The sequence below is a fragment of the Musa acuminata genome, chromosome BXJ3-6 (assembly GCF_036884655.1).
Source record: "Musa acuminata AAA Group cultivar baxijiao chromosome BXJ3-6, Cavendish_Baxijiao_AAA, whole genome shotgun sequence".
In the NCBI taxonomy this organism is placed as follows: Eukaryota; Viridiplantae; Streptophyta; class Magnoliopsida; order Zingiberales; family Musaceae; genus Musa; species Musa acuminata.
In genome coordinates, this window is record NC_088354.1 from 37,713,490 (window position 1) to 37,736,459 (window position 22,970).

General features: G+C 36.4%; 3 protein-coding genes across 4 annotated transcripts; 2 read left to right on the forward strand and 1 right to left on the reverse strand.

Annotated features, from left to right (window-relative positions):
• Positions 1-73: 73 nt before the first annotated feature.
• Positions 74-3,059, forward strand: LOC135640383 (transcription factor bHLH35-like). Its single transcript, XM_065154745.1, has 5 exons — positions 74-203; positions 489-654; positions 731-949; positions 1,029-1,199; positions 2,638-3,059. The coding sequence occupies exons 1-5, from the start codon at positions 130-132 to the stop codon at positions 2,731-2,733; spliced, it is 726 nt and encodes a 241-aa protein (XP_065010817.1). The 5' UTR covers positions 74-129; the 3' UTR covers positions 2,734-3,059.
• A 1,853-nt stretch (positions 3,060-4,912) lies between these two features.
• LOC135641752 (7-dehydrocholesterol reductase-like) lies at positions 4,913-15,591 on the forward strand. Its single transcript, XM_065157442.1, has 13 exons — positions 4,913-5,136; positions 6,661-6,883; positions 7,597-7,652; positions 8,143-8,245; positions 8,335-8,400; positions 10,561-10,674; positions 12,206-12,332; positions 12,674-12,774; positions 12,917-13,042; positions 13,146-13,210; positions 13,411-13,492; positions 13,581-13,663; positions 15,251-15,591. Exons 1-13 carry the CDS (start codon positions 5,045-5,047, stop codon positions 15,315-15,317), a joined length of 1,305 nt encoding a protein of 434 aa, XP_065013514.1. The 5' UTR covers positions 4,913-5,044; the 3' UTR covers positions 15,318-15,591.
• A 1,676-nt stretch (positions 15,592-17,267) lies between these two features.
• LOC135640600 (pentatricopeptide repeat-containing protein At3g57430, chloroplastic-like) lies at positions 17,268-20,581 on the reverse strand. 2 transcript variants are annotated; one of them, XM_065155224.1, is made up of 2 exons: positions 18,056-20,581; positions 17,268-17,603 (listed from the first exon to the last, which is right to left on the reverse strand). In XM_065155224.1, exon 1 carries the CDS (start codon positions 20,165-20,167, stop codon positions 18,227-18,229), a length of 1,941 nt encoding a protein of 646 aa, XP_065011296.1. In that variant the 5' UTR covers positions 20,168-20,581; the 3' UTR covers positions 17,268-17,603; positions 18,056-18,226. The 2 variants fall into 2 exon arrangements, with proteins under 2 accessions (XP_065011296.1, XP_065011295.1); XM_065155223.1 differs by having other exon boundaries at positions 17,909-20,581.
• Between the last annotated feature and the right edge of the window lie 2,389 nt (positions 20,582-22,970).

Consider the following 22,970-nt stretch of genomic DNA (forward strand, 5'->3'; position numbering starts at 1 on the left):
TTCATCATTTTGGTAATTTCTCCTCACCCTTTCACTATAAATAGAAGCACCCACAGTCATCTCTCTCTCTCTCTCTCTCTTTCCCTCTCCAGCAGACAAAGTATAAGAGATCCAAGTGTCACCAGCACCATGAATGACATGGAGACCGAGTATAACCTGTACGGGAAGATCAAAGGGTTCATCGACGCAAATGAACTCGAGAGGTTCTTCACCAACCACCTCCTCCTCTTCCCTGCTCCCAACCATTACCTTTTGGTTCTTCTTGTCTTCTCTTCCGTCTCATACTGGAATCTGTTCTTGCTGATTCTTAAGTGCTTCTATGTGCGATGGGTCAAAGAAAGATAAAGAGAATCCACCCAACAGAAGAATCCCATGATCCTTGGGACTCTTAAGAATCCATGACTAAATCCACAATCTTTATTTCAGTTCATTCCATAATCAATCACGATCTTGGTTGAGGTTGTTTCTGTTCTTTGCTAATGATGCAGTTGGGGGCTTGAGGAGGTCATGTCGGGTGGCTACTGTGAGTCAAGCTTCCCTGAAGCTGCCACATCCTTGGCAGCCACGAGGAACATTTCCATGGAGAGGAGCCGGAGAAGGAAGCTCAACGAGAAGCTGTACGCTCTCCGTAGCGTCGTCCCCAACATCACCAAGGTAAACAAGGACTGCGGTAGATGAACAACAGGGATGATGTTCGATGCAGATGAATGATTGTTTGCTGTGGATTCAGCTCGATAAGGCTTCGATCATCAAAGACGCCATCGAGTACATTCAGCAGCTTCAGGAGCAAGAGAGGACGGTGCTGGCAGAGTTATCTCAGCTCGAGTCACTTAGAGAGAAGAAAGCATCACTTGGTGAGCTTGAGTTCGATGATCTACATTTCCTGCAGCGAAAGAAGAAGAGAATTGCTCTTGGTTCGCCGATCTCTTCGTCCATTGAAGTAGTGGAAGTAATCTCTCTCTCTCTCTCTCTCTCTCTCTCTCTCTCTCTCTTCTGGTTCTTTGTATTATTGCTTGGAATGCATGCAGCTCAGGGTGCGTGAAATGGATGAGAAGACAATGATGGTCAGCATCACTTGCACCAAGAAGAGGCACACCATGATCAAGGTCTGTGAGCTTTTTGAATCCCTTGACCTCAAATTCATCACGGCCAACATCACCAGTGTCTCTGGAAGCATATTGCACACACTGTTAGTTGAGGTATACTTCTCCCTCTCCATCACCTTCTTTGTGTCTGTGACTGTATAGCATCCAACTCTGTAAAATGATTACTATCTGCGAGTCCGAAATGATGTGAGCAAACAACCTCCAAAAAGAAGGATCACAATCTGCTCTTTGAAGATAAAAAAAGCAATATAAAAACACATTTGTTATGCATACTTAAACGTTCAATCATGGAGAATGATTGACCCAAATTAGTGTCATTGGTACGATTGGTGGGAGATTATGCATTTCTTCTATAGTCATGTTATATTTTGCATTCTTTGGGACATTCTTTTCAGCAGTGGTTCAGTAAATAAGTAGATATTTTCTTTGTGGAATCTTTATGGAGCCACAGATGTAAAAGATAATTTTATTGTTTATTCCTAATCATTGTTTTGTTCATAGAGAAATCAACAAGACATTGTCATCTAACTAAAATTAATATCATAAAGGATATGAATCCTGAGTCACACATTTTGGTGTCATGGTAATTGAAAAAACCTGCCATCCTTCAGTGAGCACAGTATCCTTTTAAAGACATGATATGTTCAATCTTCCCTTTCTTTCTTTTATTCTGCAATATTGTCATTTATTAGATATTATAGTTCATTTTATTGGTCAACAGGAGAATAACACAACAATTGGCTCAGCTTCTCGTATCTGCTGAAAGTCTCTGAACCATGTTCAGCTTATTTATCACATGACTCTTCTTCAATGATTTCTCCTTTTTTGTCACACATTGTTGAAACCTTTTTTGTTCTACATGGTCTATATTCTATGATTTTTGTTCTCAACAACATGTACTGGGAATATGTGTTTATCACATCATTAAGCATGTGTTAATTCACATGGCAAAGATATAGATGAATAGATAGAGAGAGAGAGAGAGAGAGGAGCTGCTTCCATAACAAATTTCCCCTGTTTCAAAAGGATTTTTGCTTGTCAAACTAAAGTCATTGGACAAGTTGATGTATCTCTTTCTAAAGTCACATGTAGACACTGTTGCATGGGCCTGTAGAAGTTTGAATCTTGGTTGTGAACAGTGATTAAACTTTGGTGTCACTGAAGTTGTGGATCAGTCCGTACTTCAGATGTGATTGGTGAGTACTAGAGCAATTAGATTCCGTCACACCATTAACAACAACTTTGACTGGTCTTCTCATTTGACACAATTTTCTTGTCCCTTTTAGAACAATTGTGACAGAAAAGTAAGGTTGGTTTCTACTTGATTCTCATGAATCACGTGTCAAAGAATTCAGTAATTCGAGTGCAGATTTCATAGCCTATGCTTCTGCAATTCATCAGTAAAATTCTTCGATCTTTAGCAAAATTTTGTGGAGCTTAACTAATTGCTGCATCACTACCTAATACTGAGAGCATGAATAGTGAATTAGTCTAACGAGTAATCAAACTGAAGCAAGCTAGTTGTATGCAGACTCAAGAAATGAACGGCGCTCAGCTGAAGGAAAAGATTACGACTGCAATTTCAGAACTTCATGGCTCAAGGAACCCCATAAGTTCTATCGAGTAATTGACACCGAGGGTTCAATGAAGTTGTCTTGGCCTCAGAAGCTTTCTTCTTTCTTCTTAATCATGAATTCACTGGGAAAAATTCTATTTTTAGATGATGATAATACCTATCTGTTTCCCCAGGCGTCACATTCTGAAACAAGTTGTGTACTGTTAAATGAAGACAGGTATAGCTTGAGATGGTGCTTCAAGGGTTCAACTTTTGTGATGCTCCAACTTATGTCAAAGTCATGCAGACATCAGTCTTGGAAGGATGCATTCTGTTTTCTTACGTGTGACTCAAAACTTATATGTAGTTTGCGAAGGCTGTTTATGATTTAGCTTATGGAAAACACAAACAAGGATCAGAACTTTTGATTGTAATGGTTCAGTTCATATCCACAGAAATAAGAAAGAATGTTAGGTTTTGGTCACTGAATCCTTTTAGTTTCTTTCTTCCTCAGCAAAGTGCTTGAAATCTGAGATCAATTCAGATGCTCGCTAAAGATTAAGGTGGGATTTGGCCTGCTTGTATCAGTTGTTTAGTTGAGAGATTAAGAAACTCTTCCTTTGGCCCAAAGCTTGGCTGCCATGGATTTGCATGCTCCACCTACAGGATGACCAGTTCAACTTGCTTCCATCATGAGACCAACCTTTGCATTTGAGTTGCTGTGCATGCGTTTCCTAGTCTAACATCATGTTGACCAAACAAGGTGGCAGGCAAACCTCTTTGAGCTCATAGCAACCTCATGTTTTAGACAATGCACAACAACCATAGCTCTCTTGATTCTGGTCACTCACACACATACAGGCTCAAAACAGAGCCAGCCAGCCATAACTATGCTTTCACTACTGGAATATCCATTCAATAGTGGCAGTGTGGGTTGATTTTGGTGGCACTAGAATAATGTAGCTTGTGTTTGAAGGATCATGTATGGAAGCAAGGCATCAGTATATATGTTTATGTCGATCACAATTCTTAAGAACACACAGAATGAGAGGGTGTGAAGGGCTTTATCCAGATCCAGGAACAGAATCAAGCAACTTACAATCGAGTGTTCTAAAAATGGTCCCAACTATCTTGTAAATCTCATATACCAACTTACGACACAGATCAAAATTTGAACTTTCTGAACATATAACTGAAAGATGAGAGAATAAGATCCTCATGAACTTCAAAATGATTTCAAGTTCAGTCTGTGAAAAATGATGTCCAGGAAAGGGTACTTGACTGATGATAACTTGGGGAGCTAAAATTTGAAGTTTAGAGAGCACTGTAATTGATTTGCAAGAGAATTCAAGCAGTGGTTGATATCATAATTAGGTAATAGATAGATCATATCATCTAGATTTACCAACACCATAATAATTGACGATTTTTTTTAATATAGATAATTCTATAATTTTTGAAATTATAAGGGAAGTAGATTTTAATACCAAAAGAATAACCAAGAGATTCAATAATAGAATAAAAATACTCCTAGCCTATATTCAAAAAGAAATAAAAAATCAAATCTTTTACTATGCACTTCTCCTATGAAGCAAAGATGCAAATCTTTCATGTTTTGACTACAGTCTTATGCATCAAAATTAGGAAAGGATTTGATTCATAATCCCAGTGCAGTGAACTGGGTGAAGAACCAGTCTCACGTGACTCATTTGTCTGTCGTTTTCCACGTGACACGGCACGTGAAAGCTCGGGTATCGATCCGCACGAATCTCTAGAGGACGGAAACGGTTTCTTCTGACAAGTGCTGTTCCCTCACCGACCTCACTGTTTCAGAATACTGTTATAACGTTTGTAACGCATTACACTCCGTTATAACGTTTGTAACGGGATATCATTTAAGATCCATTCAGGCTAAAACGATTTTTCATGAATATAATATTTAATGAAAAGGTATCACAGAGCAAATACAGAAATCCCTCTATCAAATCAAATTGAACGTACAAGATTGAAGGTTAAGATGTGTGTAAAATAGTATTTGACATTTTGATTTATTCTCATGCTGAAAAAAGAAGAAACCATGTGATTTTGAACATAGTTTTAAATATGTTTCCTTTAGACCGTTTAAGATATTTTGTATATAATGTTTTAGTATAACTTTAATATAACGATAAATAACCCGTTACATCCGAGAATAAATTATAACGGTTTAGAGGTGTGGCCGTCGCTTGCAGTAGTGCAGCTAATCAAGTGATGAAGATCGCCGTGATTAGGTTAAATAGAAGGAGTGTTCGGTCCGTCCGCGCTCCTCGTTAATATCTCCGAGATCTGCCCGAGCAGAAACGAAGCAGAAGGGGGTGGGAGGGGAGCGAGGAGAACTACGAAGATGGGTGAATCGAAGACGGTCCATTCGGCCCTCGTCACCTACACTTCCGTGATATCGCTCCTCACGCTGTGCCCCCCGTTCGTCATCCTGCTGTGAGATCTGATCTTCCTTCCACTTCTTTCTGTCTCATCGTTAAGATCAAACCCCACTGCCCGGTGTTTACCTCTTCTTCCGGTTGTTTTTGTCTATCATTAGTGTAGATATTTGCTTTCGTTTGTGTTTCTGCGGTATCTTGAGGAAGAAGAGCGTGCTTGATTTGGAAATCCTAGAACTTTGTTTGGTAGATCTTCCATTTTGGATCGCGTTTTCTTCATTTTGACATGCCTTTCGTTTTTTTCGAAACGGATTCTTTTCTTTTTTTCCCCTTGTGCTTTTCCGATATCCGTCTAATTTGGTAATATAATGACTATGTTCGGCACTTTTCAGTCTTTACCTGAGTCGCATTTATTTCCGGTTTTTGTTGATTTTTGAGACAGTTCCTGGTTTTCCTATGTGTTCTTGTGATAGTTCGACGGAAAACGTCAGTTTGGCTTAAAATAAGAGTACTTTGTTCGACACTTGTTCTATTTCTCGAGTCTCTTTGGTCTTTTCGTTCTTTATGTCGATTGTCCACATCGCAGTTTTCTTTTCGTGTCTCTTTTGGTGATTTCTGGTACAGGTTCTTGCTTTTCTTCCTGTTTTTGCGATATTTTTTCAGTAGAAAAATCCATCTGTTTGTTTACCAGAAATTTTTGTTCTCTCTCTATTTCGTTACGAAGGAATCAACTTTTAGTTTGATATGACTGTGCATTACTTCTCTTTCAAGTTCTTAAAACTGTCCTTTGGGCTTCACTGTTGCTTAGTTCTGTATACCCAAATGATGTGATCTTTTTGCACTTCGTTCACTATATTGAGTGCTGAAAGAGCTATTGTAGTGTGTTTTCAGTTGTCTTAGGTGTGTAGTAATTGCACTTGTTTATAGTGAGTGAATACATTTGTTGTCTTGGTTGATTTAGTTATCTTTCTAGAAATAGTGATTTTAATCTGAATAGAGAACAGCATTAAGTAACCAGTCAAAGCATTTGTTCACGGCCCTTGGGTTACTGGAACTCCCTCATCCCTTCGTTCCTCCCACGTTTTAGTGTGCTATAATCATTTATTACTGTTGGTGATAACTTATCAGATTATCAAAAGGAAAATTGAGGAAATTTGCAATTTCAAATCTTCTGTGTGTATTTTATAAGTAGATTAATCTATGTAACAGAGTACCTGTTTAGGGTTTCAGTTGATCCTAGTTCTTCAAGCTAACATGCTTTGATTTCTACTCTGACCCATTTTTGGAACTGTCAGTTTGCTTTCTCATCATGAGTTTTTATTAACTAGATATACAATTAACTAAAGATAATACTCGTCCAGATTTTTTTTAATGTTTCAGGTGGTAATGATTATATCCATGACGTCATAAATCAGATTTGACATGTTAGTTATTTTTGCATGCCAAAATTGTCTTTAGTTATTAAATGCCTCTGTGCGCTTTCGTGCTTGTAATATTTTTTTTATTTTTATACCTTGAAAACACTAGGCATGACTATCCTGGATGGATTACAAAGTGCTCATCTCATTATTTTATGATGCAGATGGTATACAATGGTTCATGCTGATGGTTCAGTCTTGCAAACCTTTGAATATCTAAAGCAACATGGGCTGCAGGGTCTTAAAGATATCTTGCCTGCACCTTCCCCCATCGCATGGAAATTAATTGCTTGTTTTGGTGCATTTGAAGCCATACTCCAGTTGGCACTGCCTGGTAAAAGGGTTGAAGGTCCCATTTCTCCTAATGGAAATATACCCGTCTATAAGGTTTGTCTTGGCATAATTTACCTCCAGAACCACATCAGCACATGTAACGTGCTGTGCATATATCCCTGTAGTTGTCAAAAGAATATTCACTAGCAAAATGAAAACTTAATGTTACAGAGCCTGCCTGATATTAGTATGCTACACTTGTTATATACAGTCAATGATGAAACCACTGTTAACAATGACTGTTAGCCTAAAATGTTCTGTCAGGCATGGAAAAGGTTATGCTGATGACTCTTTCAATTAAGCCTCTTTTTTTATTGCTGTTTTCTTGTGACAATTCTGAGCACCTATCTGGTGTCTATTATTTATGGGTGCACTTATGATGGCACAAATTGAATACCTACTTTTTCCTAATTTTTCAGTAATTAAATCATCACTGCTTTAGGTGACTTATGATAATTATCTTCAAAAACAAATAAAAAAAGAAACTGGGAGTGAACTGGCAATTATATTACTATTTGAATGATCTTTGTTATTGGAAGATGAAGTATCAACCTCAAGCTACCAAAAGATGAGCACTACCCTGAGTAAAGGGCACTTGTGTTTTACCATTTACAGAAGGCTCTGCATTCTGAGGCTTATATGTTAACAACTTAGACTCTTGAAGGCCTTTTCTTTGTTGTTTTTATTTGTACATTTTATGTTTTGAATTGATGTTTTGAGCCATAGAAAGGCATTTACATATCATTTTCTTTCTCCCCATTTTGCAGGCAAATGGCTTGCAAGCTTATGCTGTGACATTAGTAACTTATCTCAGCCTCTGGTGGTAAGTGTCAGTGTAATGTATGTTAGAAGTTACAAACTGGAATTTACAGACTGAAGTTCAAATATATAATTTGCTGCTCATTTTTTTCCTTGTCAACATTGGGCTTAAATTTTTTCTGAACTTTTATTTCCGCTGAAGATGGTGTGATTGTTTAAGTTAATGAGCTTTTTCGTGCTAAAAATATTTAAAATTATATTTTGAAAAATGCAACATAAGATTTGAAAAATTAAAATTCTTTAATATAAGTTCTAAAACAAATGTCAACCACAAATTTTATATGCATATGACTGTTCTACTGCATTCTGTATAACATTTTAAGAAAGAGTTTTAAGGCACATGACAAAGTACTATATCTTATTTATGATCTTTTACTGCATGCTTTATTATTTTGATCTTATGCTCTAATAGTTTGTAATTTTTATCTGCCCCTCCGTTTCACTTCAACATGGTTACTAGGTTTTAACTGTGACTAATTATTTTGGCCTTAAAGGTTTGGAATTTTCAATCCTGCGATTGTTTATGACCACCTGGGAGAAATTTATTCTGCACTTGTAATGGGAAGCTTAGTCTTCTGCCTTTTCTTATACTTAAAGGTGAGCTTCTCTTGTTTACATTCTAACTTTTTGTAGTGTCATCATTATGCTTAGTTCCTAATTTAAGATCCTCTGGTCTTTTTCCTAAGGGTCATGTGGCGCCATCATCATCTGATTCTGGTTCATCAGGGAACTTCATAATCGATTTTTATTGGGTGAGATAAGCACTTTATGAAAATGCATGTTCGTAGTTGTATTATGACTTTTATTTTTTTCTTGGTTCATTGCAAATAAATACTGAGCAATTTTTAATCCATTACAAGCATATAATTCGAAACGAAAACCAAATTTTAGTATGTGATTGTGGAGTCTTGTTAATAGTTTATGATGTAAATAAACCTTTTATTAAATGGTTTTTCAATTTATGTTAACCTCACTAAAATCACATTACGGCAGTTTTTAGCTCAGACCACATTTTTCTAAATTCAACTCTTTTGGTAGTAAATTCCTTGGGATATGTGTGTTAGTGTGTACACATGAGCATGTGTGGATAAGTTTCCTTACATTTTCTGGACCAATAGGGACCTGTTCCTGAATGATAGGTAATTAAGTAAAGAAAAATTGTCTTTGATAACACTCTAAAAGAACACTTTGGCAGCATGTCTTGATAGTCTGTCTCTTTTTCTATTATTATTATTTTTTTTGACAAGTAAATTTTCTGATGCTTCTTAATGATGCACTCTAATCCATCTCAAATAATTAATGTCTGAAGTACCAAATATTCATTTGCATATAGCAAGTCAGATGTCATGAATATCACTAGAACTTATTTTCCCCTTTTGCATGTGAAACAACTTGTCTTCTTCAGCACAAAATATTATATAATTTTTTTCCATATGTTTTGATCAACAGTGAAGACTTGTTTATTAATTAATGTTAATCAGCACAGCTACCTATATTAGTCATTACTGCCTTGAATATGCCATACAAAAATCAGATAATAACATTGGCTTGCTGGCCTGCCATTGAGTTTTAAAATCTACAATCCCCATAAGAAGAGACCAAGAGCTGCGCCGCCCAGTGGAAATAAATTTTACTTCAATTGGTAATTACTACCCTGAATGTGACAGGTCATCTCATGTGGGTATTTCTCTTAAATAATATATAGTTATGTAGACCAACTAAATCACTAAAATGTCAGACAAAATGCATATTCCTGCCAAGTAGTCCTAATGAATCAACGAGTAGCCGTTCTGTAGGGATGGCAACCCATGGGATGGAAGGGGTTTGTTTTATTTTTCTGTTTTCAGTCCCGTCCATATGTATGTATTTATGTATGTATGTATGTATGATGGTACCTCATGTGAAATGAATTTAATAAAGAACTATGGATCATATATATTGAAATCACGGTTTAAAAATACTGGCAGGACCAATATGTCTGACCAAGCATCAGCAGGGCCAATATTTCTGCTTGGTCCTGTTCAGGACATTGTTTATTTTTATATATTTTGTGTGTTGCTCAGTAATATTTTGACAGTATAGTTCAACATAATGCCCGATGATGTCATAGTGGTCCCATAGACTGTTAAAATTGGTATCGGACTAGTATCTAAAACCTTGTATGAAATATCCAATCATAAAAATTACTCTACATTCATAGTATTCCAAGATCATTCAAGTCACATTTATTTTCATATGTTTGAAAATTCTGATAAGAAATGGATTTTGTAACAAGTAAGGCTGGGGCATGGCTCCAAGCGTTGCCTGCATGTTTGATGTCTATCAAGGATGTCCAAGAGTCACCCATTTCCCAACTGATGTCTGAGTCTAGCACCAAAGACTCCAAACCAATCAGGGTGAGGTGGAGGGGCACCATGGTTTGGATTGAGATTGTCATCCCTATCTGTTGTTTGAACATAATTGTCTGGTGGATGGTATTTCTAGAAGTTATATCCTATAACTGGTTGATGTTTACTTGAATTTCCTTGTAGAAAAAGACAGTTTAAAGATATCATAGTCAAGGTAAGATTAGGTGGAAACATGCTGTGCTAATTTCTTTCTTATTTATAAAAAAATAAGATTGTCCTCATATTAGTATTTTAGCATGCTCTATGAGATGATTTTGTTCCACTTGTGTTTGTTCATGTGCTCTGGTTGATGTCATTTCTATGAACTGGTATATTCCTAGCTTGTTTGTATCATAGAGATATTGCATTACTTTGTGGAGTATTGTGCCTCATATTGTAAAGAATAATTTCCTTTATTAATCATTTAAATAAAAAAACTTTCAGCCTCTGTATTTTTTGGCTTTCTGCTGCATGAGAAGTTTCAATTTACATAGGGCCTTGACAAATTGATTTCTCCTCATGCAGGGAATGGAGTTGTATCCTCGCATTGGTAAACATTTTGATATCAAAGTTTTCACAAACTGTAGATTTGGTATGATGTCTTGGGCAGTTCTTGCTGTGACATATTGCATTAAGCAGGTTAGTCTTTTATGATAGTCCTTTAAACTAGCTTGAACCATGCATTGCACAGAGCATATGACAATAAATCAATACGTCAAGTAATTTTATCTTATAACAATAAGAAAGTTACATACAATCAAGGAACACCATTTTGTGCCAATGATCATATTGGTCGCTAATTGGACCGGTACATACCAGTGTACCATATGTACATTGGAACTGGTATGTACTGGTATATAAAAAAAAGGGGTTGAAATATGGCCCAAAATTCAGAAAAAACTGTTTTAGGGTTTTTATCCTAATTTATTGGTATAAAAAATATTTAAATAAGAATAAAGTGTGTCTAAGCCATAAAATGAATAGAAATTCTAGGTTATAAGGATAAAAGTTATCTTTTCTGATCCAGGAATAATTTCGTCACATGTTCTTTCATCTAAGGAAGTTGCTTCGATTGTTCTTGAATCACTAATAAAGAAAAGAGTTGATATGGTGAATTAGTGTTGAAACTTTAAGAAGTGAACAAAATAAATTATCCAGATAACATTTATTATTCTACAACCAAAGTGAATGATGGGAATCCATAGTCAGTGAATCGAGATCCTCGATCCTATGAAGTCATATGTCGATATGATAGGTTTGTGAGATCCAATCCTTGAATAGCTTGCACGTGTGTCACCGATGCATTAACATGATGACAATCGTTACCTTAACCTTAACGTCATTAACAACACATGTCCGAAGAACCTCCTAAGGCAAGTATGATGGTGGTATATAGGGCTGCAGAGATTGGAGTGTACTACAACTCTAGTAATAATCACTAAGAGTAATAATGATTGAACCTGGAAAAACAATGACCAACTATCATTGTATATCTGCTAGTCATAAGATCTTCCATAATATGAAGACTACAAATACTACGAACACCTATCAGTATCGACATTGTAGACGCTCTATCATATCAGTGTGGTTGATCACATTCTCCCTTTGTTATCCTTTTGGCCATAAACGAGATGCATGGACCCTTGACCTCACTTGTGCTAGCCTCCATTGTGCCGCTTGGAACTGTCATCCCGCTGCTAAATGAACGGGTTTCTTCTCTTGTGTCCATGGATCCTTTAAGCCAATGAGTCTCTGAAAAGACCATTTAGTAACTCTCTACTCTGGGTGTTTTGCTTAGATTTGGATTTGAAGTTCTTTTTATATATCTAAAGTGTCTACTTGCTTGTTTAGTCATGTTGCATGACTATATATGGGTTGATGTAAAAAGAGATTAGATATATTCCCTTTTATTTGGAAGATGAGATTGCGACATCAAAATGTGAATTTGGAGTGCGGCATCTGAGTTTTGGTCATTTGTATAAAGCATGTTAGTATATCTACTAGGTTTTTGTCTTTCTCTGCTCCTTTTTTTTTTCAGAAGCTAACAGTGCTTTATCTGAGAATTTTGTGATATCTCCTTTGTCATTGTTGATTTTAGTTAAATCAAGATTTTATTATTTCCCTATCATTGTTTTGAATTTTTTTTTTCATATTATACTTTGTTTTGCAGTATGAAATGAATGGACAAGTATCTGACTCTATGCTGGTAAACACTGTATTGATGCTTGTCTACATCACTAAATTCTTTTGGTGGGAAGCTGGGTACTGGTGCACTATGGATATTGCACATGACAGAGGTAGGTAAATTATTTTGTTTCTCCTGAGTTTTTGTTTCTTTACATATGTCTTAGATCCCCACATCTGAACATTAGTAAGTGACTGGATCCTTGGATCAGGATATTTTGTAATTTATTTATGTCCTGATATAGAGATAACCGATAGCTATGCAAATACATTAAGTTCATTCAGTCTCAAGTTCTTTAGCTTGTTTGAGATGATAGGATGGTTTTTGTATAACATCATTGCAGAATTTTCTCTTCAATTAAATTGCTAATGTCAATTTTACAATTAGAGTCCAAAACCTAAATCATGTTAAGCAACTCATGCAATTTTGCATTTTGTTGCACTCTTTGCTCAGCTGGATTCTATATCTGTTGGGGATGCTTGGTATGGGTTCCATCAATCTATACTTCCCCTGGGATGTACCTTGTCAACCATCCTGTTAGCCTAGGCACCCAGGTAAATAATTTGTCTTCTCCTAATTCATAATTGCATGAAACATGAAGTATTTACTCAAAGTGTGTGCTTTTTTTTGTTTTTTCTTTAACTGGCAAGCATTGAACTTCTTGATCGTGTTTTTAATGGGTCCTTTGCTTTGCAGCTTGCACTTTTCATACTTGTGTCTGGACTTCTTTGCATCTACATTAATTATGACTGTGATAGACAAAGGCAAGAATTCCGCAGAACAAATGGGAAGTGTTTGATATGGGGAAAAGCTCCATCAAAGGTTTGATCTTCTTCACAGACCATCTAATCTGGCAATATAACTGTGGACATTCAGAAAATGCTTGCATATGTTTCTGAAATTTTGAACACTTTGACCTTGACAGATTGTAGCCTCCTATCGTACCGAGAAAGGGGAGACAAAGACCAGCCTTCTCCTAACTTCTGGATGGTTAGTCGATGATAGATAAGCATTAAGTGCTGAATCATGATCCGAAGTTGTATTTCTGTATCATTCTTTATATGATTTGTTGAAGATATTTAAACTAATATATTCCATAAATTTATTGACAATGATTTCAAATCATGTTTTGGCTGGGATAATTTGGGTGTTTTCAGAATAAACTTTACTAATTTAGAGGTTCTTGGCAGGTGGGGTGTATCTCGTCATTTCCACTATGTGCCTGAGATATTAGCTGCATTCTTCTGGACTGTTCCGGCCCTTTTTAACCATGTAAGTATTTCTTTATCTGTTATCCTACTTTTTCAGAGATTGATTTTATTTTTTAGGATGTATCTAACTTTTTATTTCTGCGATACAGTTCCTACCATATTTCTATGTGTTGTTTCTGACTATTCTCCTCTTCGACCGAGCAAAAAGGGATGATGACCGGTGTGCATCCAAGTAAGCAAGCTGAATTGCATTGATGATTGGTTTTTCTTTTCATAGTTGCAGTTGTCACACATTTTATCATCAAGGGGACTTAAGTAAATAATTTCTAGGCTATACCTTTAATGAACTGGTGCACATTTTATATCAGATAAACACAATTATTTATATCAGTGGTCACACCAGTTACTCGAAGTTCTCGGGTTGAACTTTATGTGTGCACTTAATCACAGTGCTTTGCATCATTTGGTTGTAGTCAGTTGAGGAACTTAAGGAATTTTTGGTTTATTAGAAACAATGATGCTCCTATCAGCAAATGTAAATGGTCATTTCAGCCTGAATCGATTAGATATTTATGATATGTGAAAGCAAATATATTTATTGTTTAATCCAAATTTTGGGTGATTCTGATTCTCTAACTCAATGATTAATCTAGTAGAGGTTATATTTTGAAACCTTATCAATTTTATGACATTTATTAGCATTTATAAGTGTAACATTTTACCTGACATATTTATCAATGTGTACTCTATTTATGACATTTCCTTTTGTGTTTTTAGACTTCACCAGAGTTGATCTTATATATTCTCTGCTATTTTCCAAACTTTTTGTGGTACAGCACATTTCATTGTGGCCATGTATCACTTCAACTTACATAAAAGATAAGCAACATAGACTGAAACAAGAAAAATGATGTATCATGTGGGCAAAGCTAATATTTCTGAGATATACCACAGTTAGCTTCCACTATTTTCAGAACATTTGGGTCACCTGGGAAGATACAAGTTATACAGGATGGCCTGAACTGTTACTGTGGTATTTATTTGACCTGTCTGATAGTATAGGGAATTTGGTGTGCAATTCATTTTCTTGGTTGCTTTTAGACAAAGCCTGCAGAAATAAGGGATAAGCCATGAATCATGGCATGCAAGTGTGGCTATCAAGGAGCATAGTAGGCAAATTGTTAGATTTGTGCACTATAATTTGTTTGACATAGGAGTTGATGCATGGAACTTATTTTCTCATTTATTTTGAGACCCATAGGCACACAATTAAGTCATTAGTTATGACTCTTTGAGTTAACAAGACCAGCCCGGTGTTCTATGCTAAAATTCTAGTAATTTCTTCCTTGTGCTTTCTGCTTCATTAATGATAATTAGGATGGGTGGATGGGGTCTTCCCACCTTGAAAGGAAAAAAATACTGCAGGAGCCAGCACAACTGAATGCAATATTTAGTGTTTACACATATTTGTTACTTCATCATGCATAAACTACAAACTCATATTTCTTGAAAGTACAGCCGAGTGGTTGGCACATGTTTGTACACATGGTTGCAATTTTTTCTACAAGCATGCAGGGAAATTAATGCGGTTTCTTTTCCTGAATATTACATTCTGGAAATGCATTAATCTATGTGGTTGGTTCTTAAGGCAGCAGGCAGTGCCTCTTGTCATTCCTGCCTGGTTTTCATGACCCTAGTTTGGAAGCTGTACTTAATATTGTTGGAATGCATAGTTATCCATCTTATTTACCTGCTTGATGTCATTAAGGTATTTCTCCAGCAGCTTTTCATTCTTACGATCACGGATATACTGTTACAGGTATGGCAAATACTGGAAGATGTACTGCAATAAGGTACCCTACAGGGTCATACCTGGGATCCACTGAGTACTTCTGGTTGGTGGGCCTTTCATGGCAAAAATGCCCAGCACATGAGGCGGCATTGCTTTGCATGCAGTTGAATTTACTTAAGATAATATTTATGCTGTTCAAATTTATGCATGTACTTGTACTAATGCATGTAGTGTGACCCTTAACCATCAGGCTTGTGTGGAGAGTTGTGGATAATCTTTATGGCCATCTTGCTGAGTCAATTTTCCTTTGATGTAATCAAGCCAGTATTATCCAAATCATCATCTTTATGGCTTTTATGTTGGGTAAATTGGGTTTATCTGTGATGATGACATATGTGTGCTTTAATAGTCTGGATTCATTACAGTTTTAAGAAACCAGTTTTATACTAATATTGTGTTTTTCTGATGGACCGAGTCCATCATCAGAATGTAAGAGATGTAGCCAGTCTTCTGTTCACCAAAAAAGGAAATTCTACATTCTATTTTTGTTAACTTGGTCTACGTCACTGGTTTTTATGTAGTCGATAGGGATCTAATATGCCAAGATTCTTGATTAATAGGGATTTGTTAAAAATCATGAATTGGTATCTAAAAACAAGTTTAAGGTGTTTCTTATCCATGCTATATATTGCTATGAAAGTATCTCATACCGAGTCATACGACTATATCAACGCTGTTATGTCAACTGTTCATGTGTAATCGAGAACGTGTCCAAATAATCTGTATTAGATGAGTTAATTATAGATTATTTCTTGTTGTTAGATTATTTCGATCTTTAGACTTAAAAAATTTATATTAAAATTTTTATAATTATACAAATAAAATAATTAGTTTTATTTATCCTAATATCGTCAGTTTTATCGACGAAAACATAAAAATGATATAGGTAAATAGGTAATTTTAATATTCTAATTACGTTTTTGATGATGACGGATGTTGGAGGTCGTAGGCGACTTTTGTAGATGAGAAAGGAGAGCAATGATGTAAATGTCAATAATTGACAACTGTGTCGATGCAAATGCAAAGTAGCAAAAGGGTCACTCGACATCTGTATTGGTGTAGACGTAGATGTAGATGTAAAGCGTCGCTTGACATCTATATCGATGTTGATGCAGATGCAAATGTAGAGTGGAGCTTGCATCTGCGTCAATGTCGACAACGATGCGGGGAAGGACGACATCGCATTGTATTTGTGTCGACACCGATGTAGATGTAGATTGCAAAGCTTTGCTCGACATTTGCATTGACACCGACGTAGATGCAGAGCAACATCGCTCTAAATTTGTATTAGTGCTAATGTAATTGTTAAGCGATATCGAGCGATACTAATGTAGACGCAAAGCGTTAGTATCTGCATCATCGCCTCACCTCTGGCCATCGCTCTCCCTTATTCATAACAGTCATCCGTGACCCCCAATGACTTCGCTATCTACCACAACTGAAAACATATATTGAATATTAAAATTATCTTTTCGCCTATTATTTTTATGCTTCCATTGATAATACCGACGACCTTATAATAAAAGAAGTTAGATGTTTTACTTTCATGACTATAGATATTTCAATATAAATTTTTTAAGTTTAGGGATCAGAATACTAAAGAGGTCTAACTATAAGGTAATTTATAATTAACCCGCATTAGACTAAGGTAATGGGGTCAAGTAATTAGTTTAGCTAGGAAATCAAAGGATTAATAACAATTAATAGGACATGAGAAAAGAAAATATTGAGAAGTTTGGATTTAGTTTTTACTTAGATTTTAGTTTGATTTCTGAATATCTTTTCTTGGTTTTTTTTTCCCTTTCCACATTTTGCTACTAATAAACTTATATATGGAAGATCACATTTTACTAATTAACAATTTATATCAATCTTTTAACACTATATATCAATCCTGTTCAAATGGCAGATTTATTATGAAATAAATAAGATAAAAATAACCCAATAGAAAACTATTAATAAGAGAAAGTGGCACCATGTCAGGTGGAGAATTCATCATCAAGCTACCAGCAACCTCAAATCAATCGGCGAATTTAACAGGAAATGAACTCTGCGACGCTTCAATCATCTCCTCCTTCATAAGTCAGATTTGATAGTTCTAAATTTTAGACTTGCATAAAACTTGTGACTGATTAGTGAGAACATCGATCAAAGCCTTATGATCAACCAAACAAAGACAACATTATGAGCCACTTAATGACTGCATTGTTAGATAACAAATGCATCAAACTTTGGAGAGCTAATGGATAAATTTCCTGGTCGATAAATAACATGGCCTCTTAATGCCATTCCATATGCAAGGTCTCTGCTGACTTCATTTCTGCAAGACAAGAAACGAACAAGAAAAGAATTATTCAATTGTACTTTAATCAGTGAATTCAAAAACAAAATGCATCAACATAAATTTAGGAAATTAATCACCAACATTCTTTGTAACTTTGGATAGATTTTCTTTCATATGTGTTTAACATATTTTTATGATACAATTGCACAATTAGGGGTAAACCAAACCGGAAAAACATGCTTGAAAAAGAAAATCCATAAAGAAAATGCAGAAGCATTCAGCATGACAATTCACATAAAAAAAAACTTCAGAAATAAGATATAAAGACTATAATTTAGTACCTCTAAAGAACTCAGCGCTAATTGATAAATATATAACCAAGGAATGTGAAGGAAAAAAAGAAAAGATTTGTGCAGACCACATGACAGTCTTATCACAGAACGACCTAATCTTGGCAACTGAAGTATGAACCATAGGAAAGAACTCACAGCCAGGACTTCAAAAGGACCAAATGAGATCCGAAATGTTTAGCAAAGTCAACTTTGACTTGTTCCAGTATTTCAAATGCCCTGCAGGAAATGGACATCGTGGAAGAGACATTAATGAACTACCATAATGATGTCCCACAGAACCTTTAGCAAAACATAAGGATTGTTCACTTAAACCCAACTGGATCCTGGAACTTTTTTCGATCCTTGATTAACAACCTCCCTCAATCCTGCTTTTTCATCCCACAAACCAATGTCTGCACAAACCCCAGACAACATGACACGCGCTGCAATGTCTTGAGGATCGAGCTCTAAAGTGCATTTAGCTGCATACATCCCAATCTCTAGGTCTCCGTACGTCTTACATCCAGACAGAAGACTGCGCCATATGACCTTATTTGGTTCCATGGGCATACTTCTTATGAAGTCATAAGCCATTTTTATCAAACCAGCTCTGGCAAATAGATCCACCATGCATGCAAAATGATCAATCTTTGGAGTGATGTCATAATCCTTCATATTTTGAAAATGAGACTGACCTTCTTCCACTAGACCCACATGACTACAAGCAGATAGAACTCCGATGAATGTTATGTCATTAGGTTTGACATTTTCCTCTTGCATCCTTCTAAATATGTCCAGTGCTTCTCTCCCAAAGCCATGTTGTGCATACCCAACAAGGATGCTATTCCAGGAGACTAAGTTTTTAAATGCCAATATATTGAAAATTTTATCAGCATATTTCAATCTTCCACACTTTGCATACATATCAATGAGTGCACTTCCCACGACTACATGACTGTCAAGTGAAAACTTAATTACCTTACCGTGTGTCTGAGATCCCCACCCTAACCCTGGTAAATTAGCACAAAGGTTCAAAATACTTGAATAGGTGTACGGATCTGGATTTACACCTTCAACCAACATCTTTTTCAGACAGTTTCTTGCTCCTTCAAAATCCCTTTGTTTGACATAACAGTCAACCATGGAGTTCCATGATACTATATCTCTTTCTTCCATATATTCAAACAGTTTGGAGGATTCCTTGATCAATCCACATTTAGCATAGAATTCCATTACTGCATTGCCAATATGTGCAGACATTTTAAAACCCTGTTTTACAATTAATGAGTGGATCTGCCTCCCTACTTGAACTGAACCTGTGCTTGAACACGCAACAAGTGCAGTAGGAAAAATGTGCTCATTGGGTCTCAACCCAGAAAGGAGCAATTCTTTAAAGAGAACCAAAGCTTTCTCCCCTTGACCATGTTTTGTGAAACCCCCTATCAGTGCAGCCCAAGTTGCCAAACCTGGCTCCTCTAGCTCAGAAAAAGTTTGGTGAGCCAAATCCATCTTGCTGCAGTTGGCGTACATATCAACAATGCCTGCTTCTACATATTGGTCAGATCCATTTCCAGTCTTAATAGCAAGGCAATGCAGTTTCTTCCCAATCATTGGATCCCCCAGGTCAGCACAGGCGCTCAGGGTGCTTGTGATCATGAACTCATTAACCTCAACCCCCTCCTTCATTGCCCATGAGAAAACCCTCAAAGCTTTCTCATTTTCTCCACAATAGACATAGCCTGAAAGAATTGAACCCCAAGAAACCAAACTACGATGAGTAGCGCCATCAAATACCCTTTGTGCAAGGATCATCATGCGACACTTAGCATAAAAATTAATCAATGAATTATCAACAAAAACACTCATAGCACCCAGCTCGACCCGATAAATCCGTCCATGGATCTCCTTCCCGATCCTGACGGCACCAGCACTGGCACAAGCCAAAAGAAGACCAACATATGTGTAGTGGTTCGGATCCAAACCTGTCGACACCATCAACCTAACAGAATCGATAGCATCATCTGCAAGGCCTAATCTGGAATACGCAGATATCATGATTGTCCATGAGACGACGTTCTTATGGGGCATATGATCGAACACCGTGCGAGCATCACCAATGCGACCGAGCTTGGTATACATTATCAGGACACGGTTGCTAACGATGATATCGGGAAGGAAAGCTGAGACGATCAGTTTGCTGTGGGCGAGTTTCCCTCGGGCGAGGCACCGAGCGCCGCCAAGCGCTCGGAGGAGGCCTTGGAGAGTCATGAACGGAGTTCTCAGGGGATAACAATGGCTTTTGGTTGTTCTGTGGGATCTCGTACATGTCTCTTGTTATGAGAACGGAGACAGTGATATGGGTAGATATCAGCAGGAGCAGCAGATCATCGATGGGAGAGAAGACGAGCAGAGGACTGCGAGCACGTAACGAATTGGAATTACTTGCGGCGCCGAGACTTCGATGAAGTCCCCTGTACAAACCACAACTCAGTTCATGATTCAAGTCATGAATTGTGGGTAACCCGCCGCCCTCGAGGCGGAGCTCCGGAACTGGCCCTCGTGTCCGGAGGCGGAGGACTGCGAGCTGTCGGCGCGGCTGCTGAAGCCAGTGGAGGACACGGTGGCGGTGAACGGCTTGGAGTTCTTCGCCGCCGGGATTGGGTCGACCAGCGGAAGGCGGCGGGTGGGGCAGCGACGGTAGTTTCAAAAAGAATGTTAGGAGTTTACTTTTCGGAGGCTTTTGACAATCTCTCACTATTTATAGCTTCATGAAAAAATAATAAAATAATATTTTATTATTTATAATTCTTTTAATTTAGAATTTATTTATTTTTTTCATTCCTCACGAGTCACATCCACTCGTTCCCTGCACACCCGACTGCTATCGAGAAGCGCTCGTTGGTGTCAATCTGTTTATAATCCGCTCGTTGCTATTGAGAATGTCACAAATAAATATTTCAATAAATATTTAATATATATTATAAATTATAAATATAAACTTTGTAAGTTTTAAATTATCACATAACAAATGATCCAATATGTTTTATCGTATCTAAAAGTCCTCGTAAGTGCTAAGATGATATTATTACGGAACAAGATAGCGAATCAATCCTAGATACTACTTCAAAGGTCCATCTAGGCATATACCACTCAGGTAGCTCTAAGGTGTTATGCTGGTTGATATTCTGCGAAGCTAGAAAATCCTCAAGATTGTTGTTTGGATGGTCTATTTTTAAAAGAATGAGAAAGCCAAACCTATTGTAAGCCTTCTTCATGTTGTGCAAAACATAAACAAAATTGAAATATATAAATATACATAAACATTACATCGAACACATTATGTACAAACTTATCCATGATATTCTTGTTCATTTATTCTTTTGATGTTCTCGTTGAAGCCTTTAAGGACGTTATATCTTTTCACCTTTGTTGAATATTCAAAGCACCTCCCTTGACTTCCAACTGTTTTCTATCACTATTCTTGAATAATCAAACTTTGATCCTCTAAAGCTACTTTAACTCGAAAGTGACTCTAACCTTAGCATGGGGTAAGTCGAGTTGTGCTTATCTTTGTTAATTCCCATGGATCTCTCGCATCGCTTGAACACGATAGATATTTATTAGAGCTTTAACGAGCATCATCCCATAGACTTTGAAGTTTTTGATGTATTTCCTTTACAAAATTTACCCATCAAATTCTCATGTGCTTAGTCGTCTTTTCCAAGTATGTTCACATCGCTTCCACTATTGATTGATATTATATTAGAAAATGAAGTGGACAATCTAGTCTTGGTAGAATCGATCACTATTGGTGATGATTTGATAATTATTGTCTGTGTCGCTGAGCCTCTTCGAATGGTTTTTAAATATGTGTAAGGCTCATTTACTAGATAACTACGAGAACTAAGGTACTATGTTTTGCCCATTCTCTCAAGAATTGAGAAGGCTAAGGGTAGACTTTATCAATCTCTTTGAGAGTTGTACTTCGTGCATCAAGTTGGTTACTAGCTTTCACTTGTTCTTTGCTTATATTTCTAAAGCACATGAAGTATTTGCACTCCTTGCATTCAATTAGCTATAGTGATTCATTTTCTCATTACCATCGAACTTCTTAAATGCAAAAAATTTTACCCGCAAAGAGCAAAATTTTGTCTTGACTAGCAAAAGTCTCTATTGGTTTTAGTTGTCTCTAGGATTACATCATCTTCTCTATCATTTTTGTTACTTACTCATCTAAGTAGAAATAGTACAACACCACATATTATCTACTTCGTTCTTTAGTTGAGCACTCTCGTATTGAACTAAAGTCTCTTATTTTTTACTATCTTGATGAGAAGCCCACCGATACTAATCATACAAAGTTTCTTAGCTCATGCCCTTTTTGTCTTGTCCCAATACTATGCTTTTTTCCTCGATGAGAATAAGGGATTAATGACTTTATAGAAGTCTCACCTTTATGTTACGGTAGCATTGTCAAGCCTATAACTCTACTATCTATTTCCATCCATATATATATTTTCCGAAATAACCACCTTATGTTGAAATAGGTTTTGTAGATTACTTTGATTATATTTTCCGATGGACAATATCTTATTTTAATTAAAACCATTTGAATGACTAATTAAATCTTTGCATAGTTCCTTAATAAGACTGTGAAGAGTTTAAGGATGCATACTAAAGGGAAGGTTAAGGATGCTATGGTAAAGATCATAGAAGTTTAATGTTCTTTCAAAACAACTTTAAGCACAGATCCATCAAAATGGTAGAATTCGATGAAGAAATAATAATTCTCAAACGAGTTTTAACTAAAAAGAGATATTAATGAATAACTAATAGATCATAATGAGCAAACAAGAATTATTGCGATACAAATAGAAAATAATAAAAAAAAGATTCATGATTAATGAATATCTTTCAATCTCCTTACAGGGATCTCAATACCGTTTCTAATTTATAGTATGTGATCGGTTCCTACTTGGAGTCCAAATTGTTACTTTATCAACATTAGATTTTAATTAAGAGTGGAATATCAAAATAATTATTATTAATATTAAATGAATATCTAGATTAA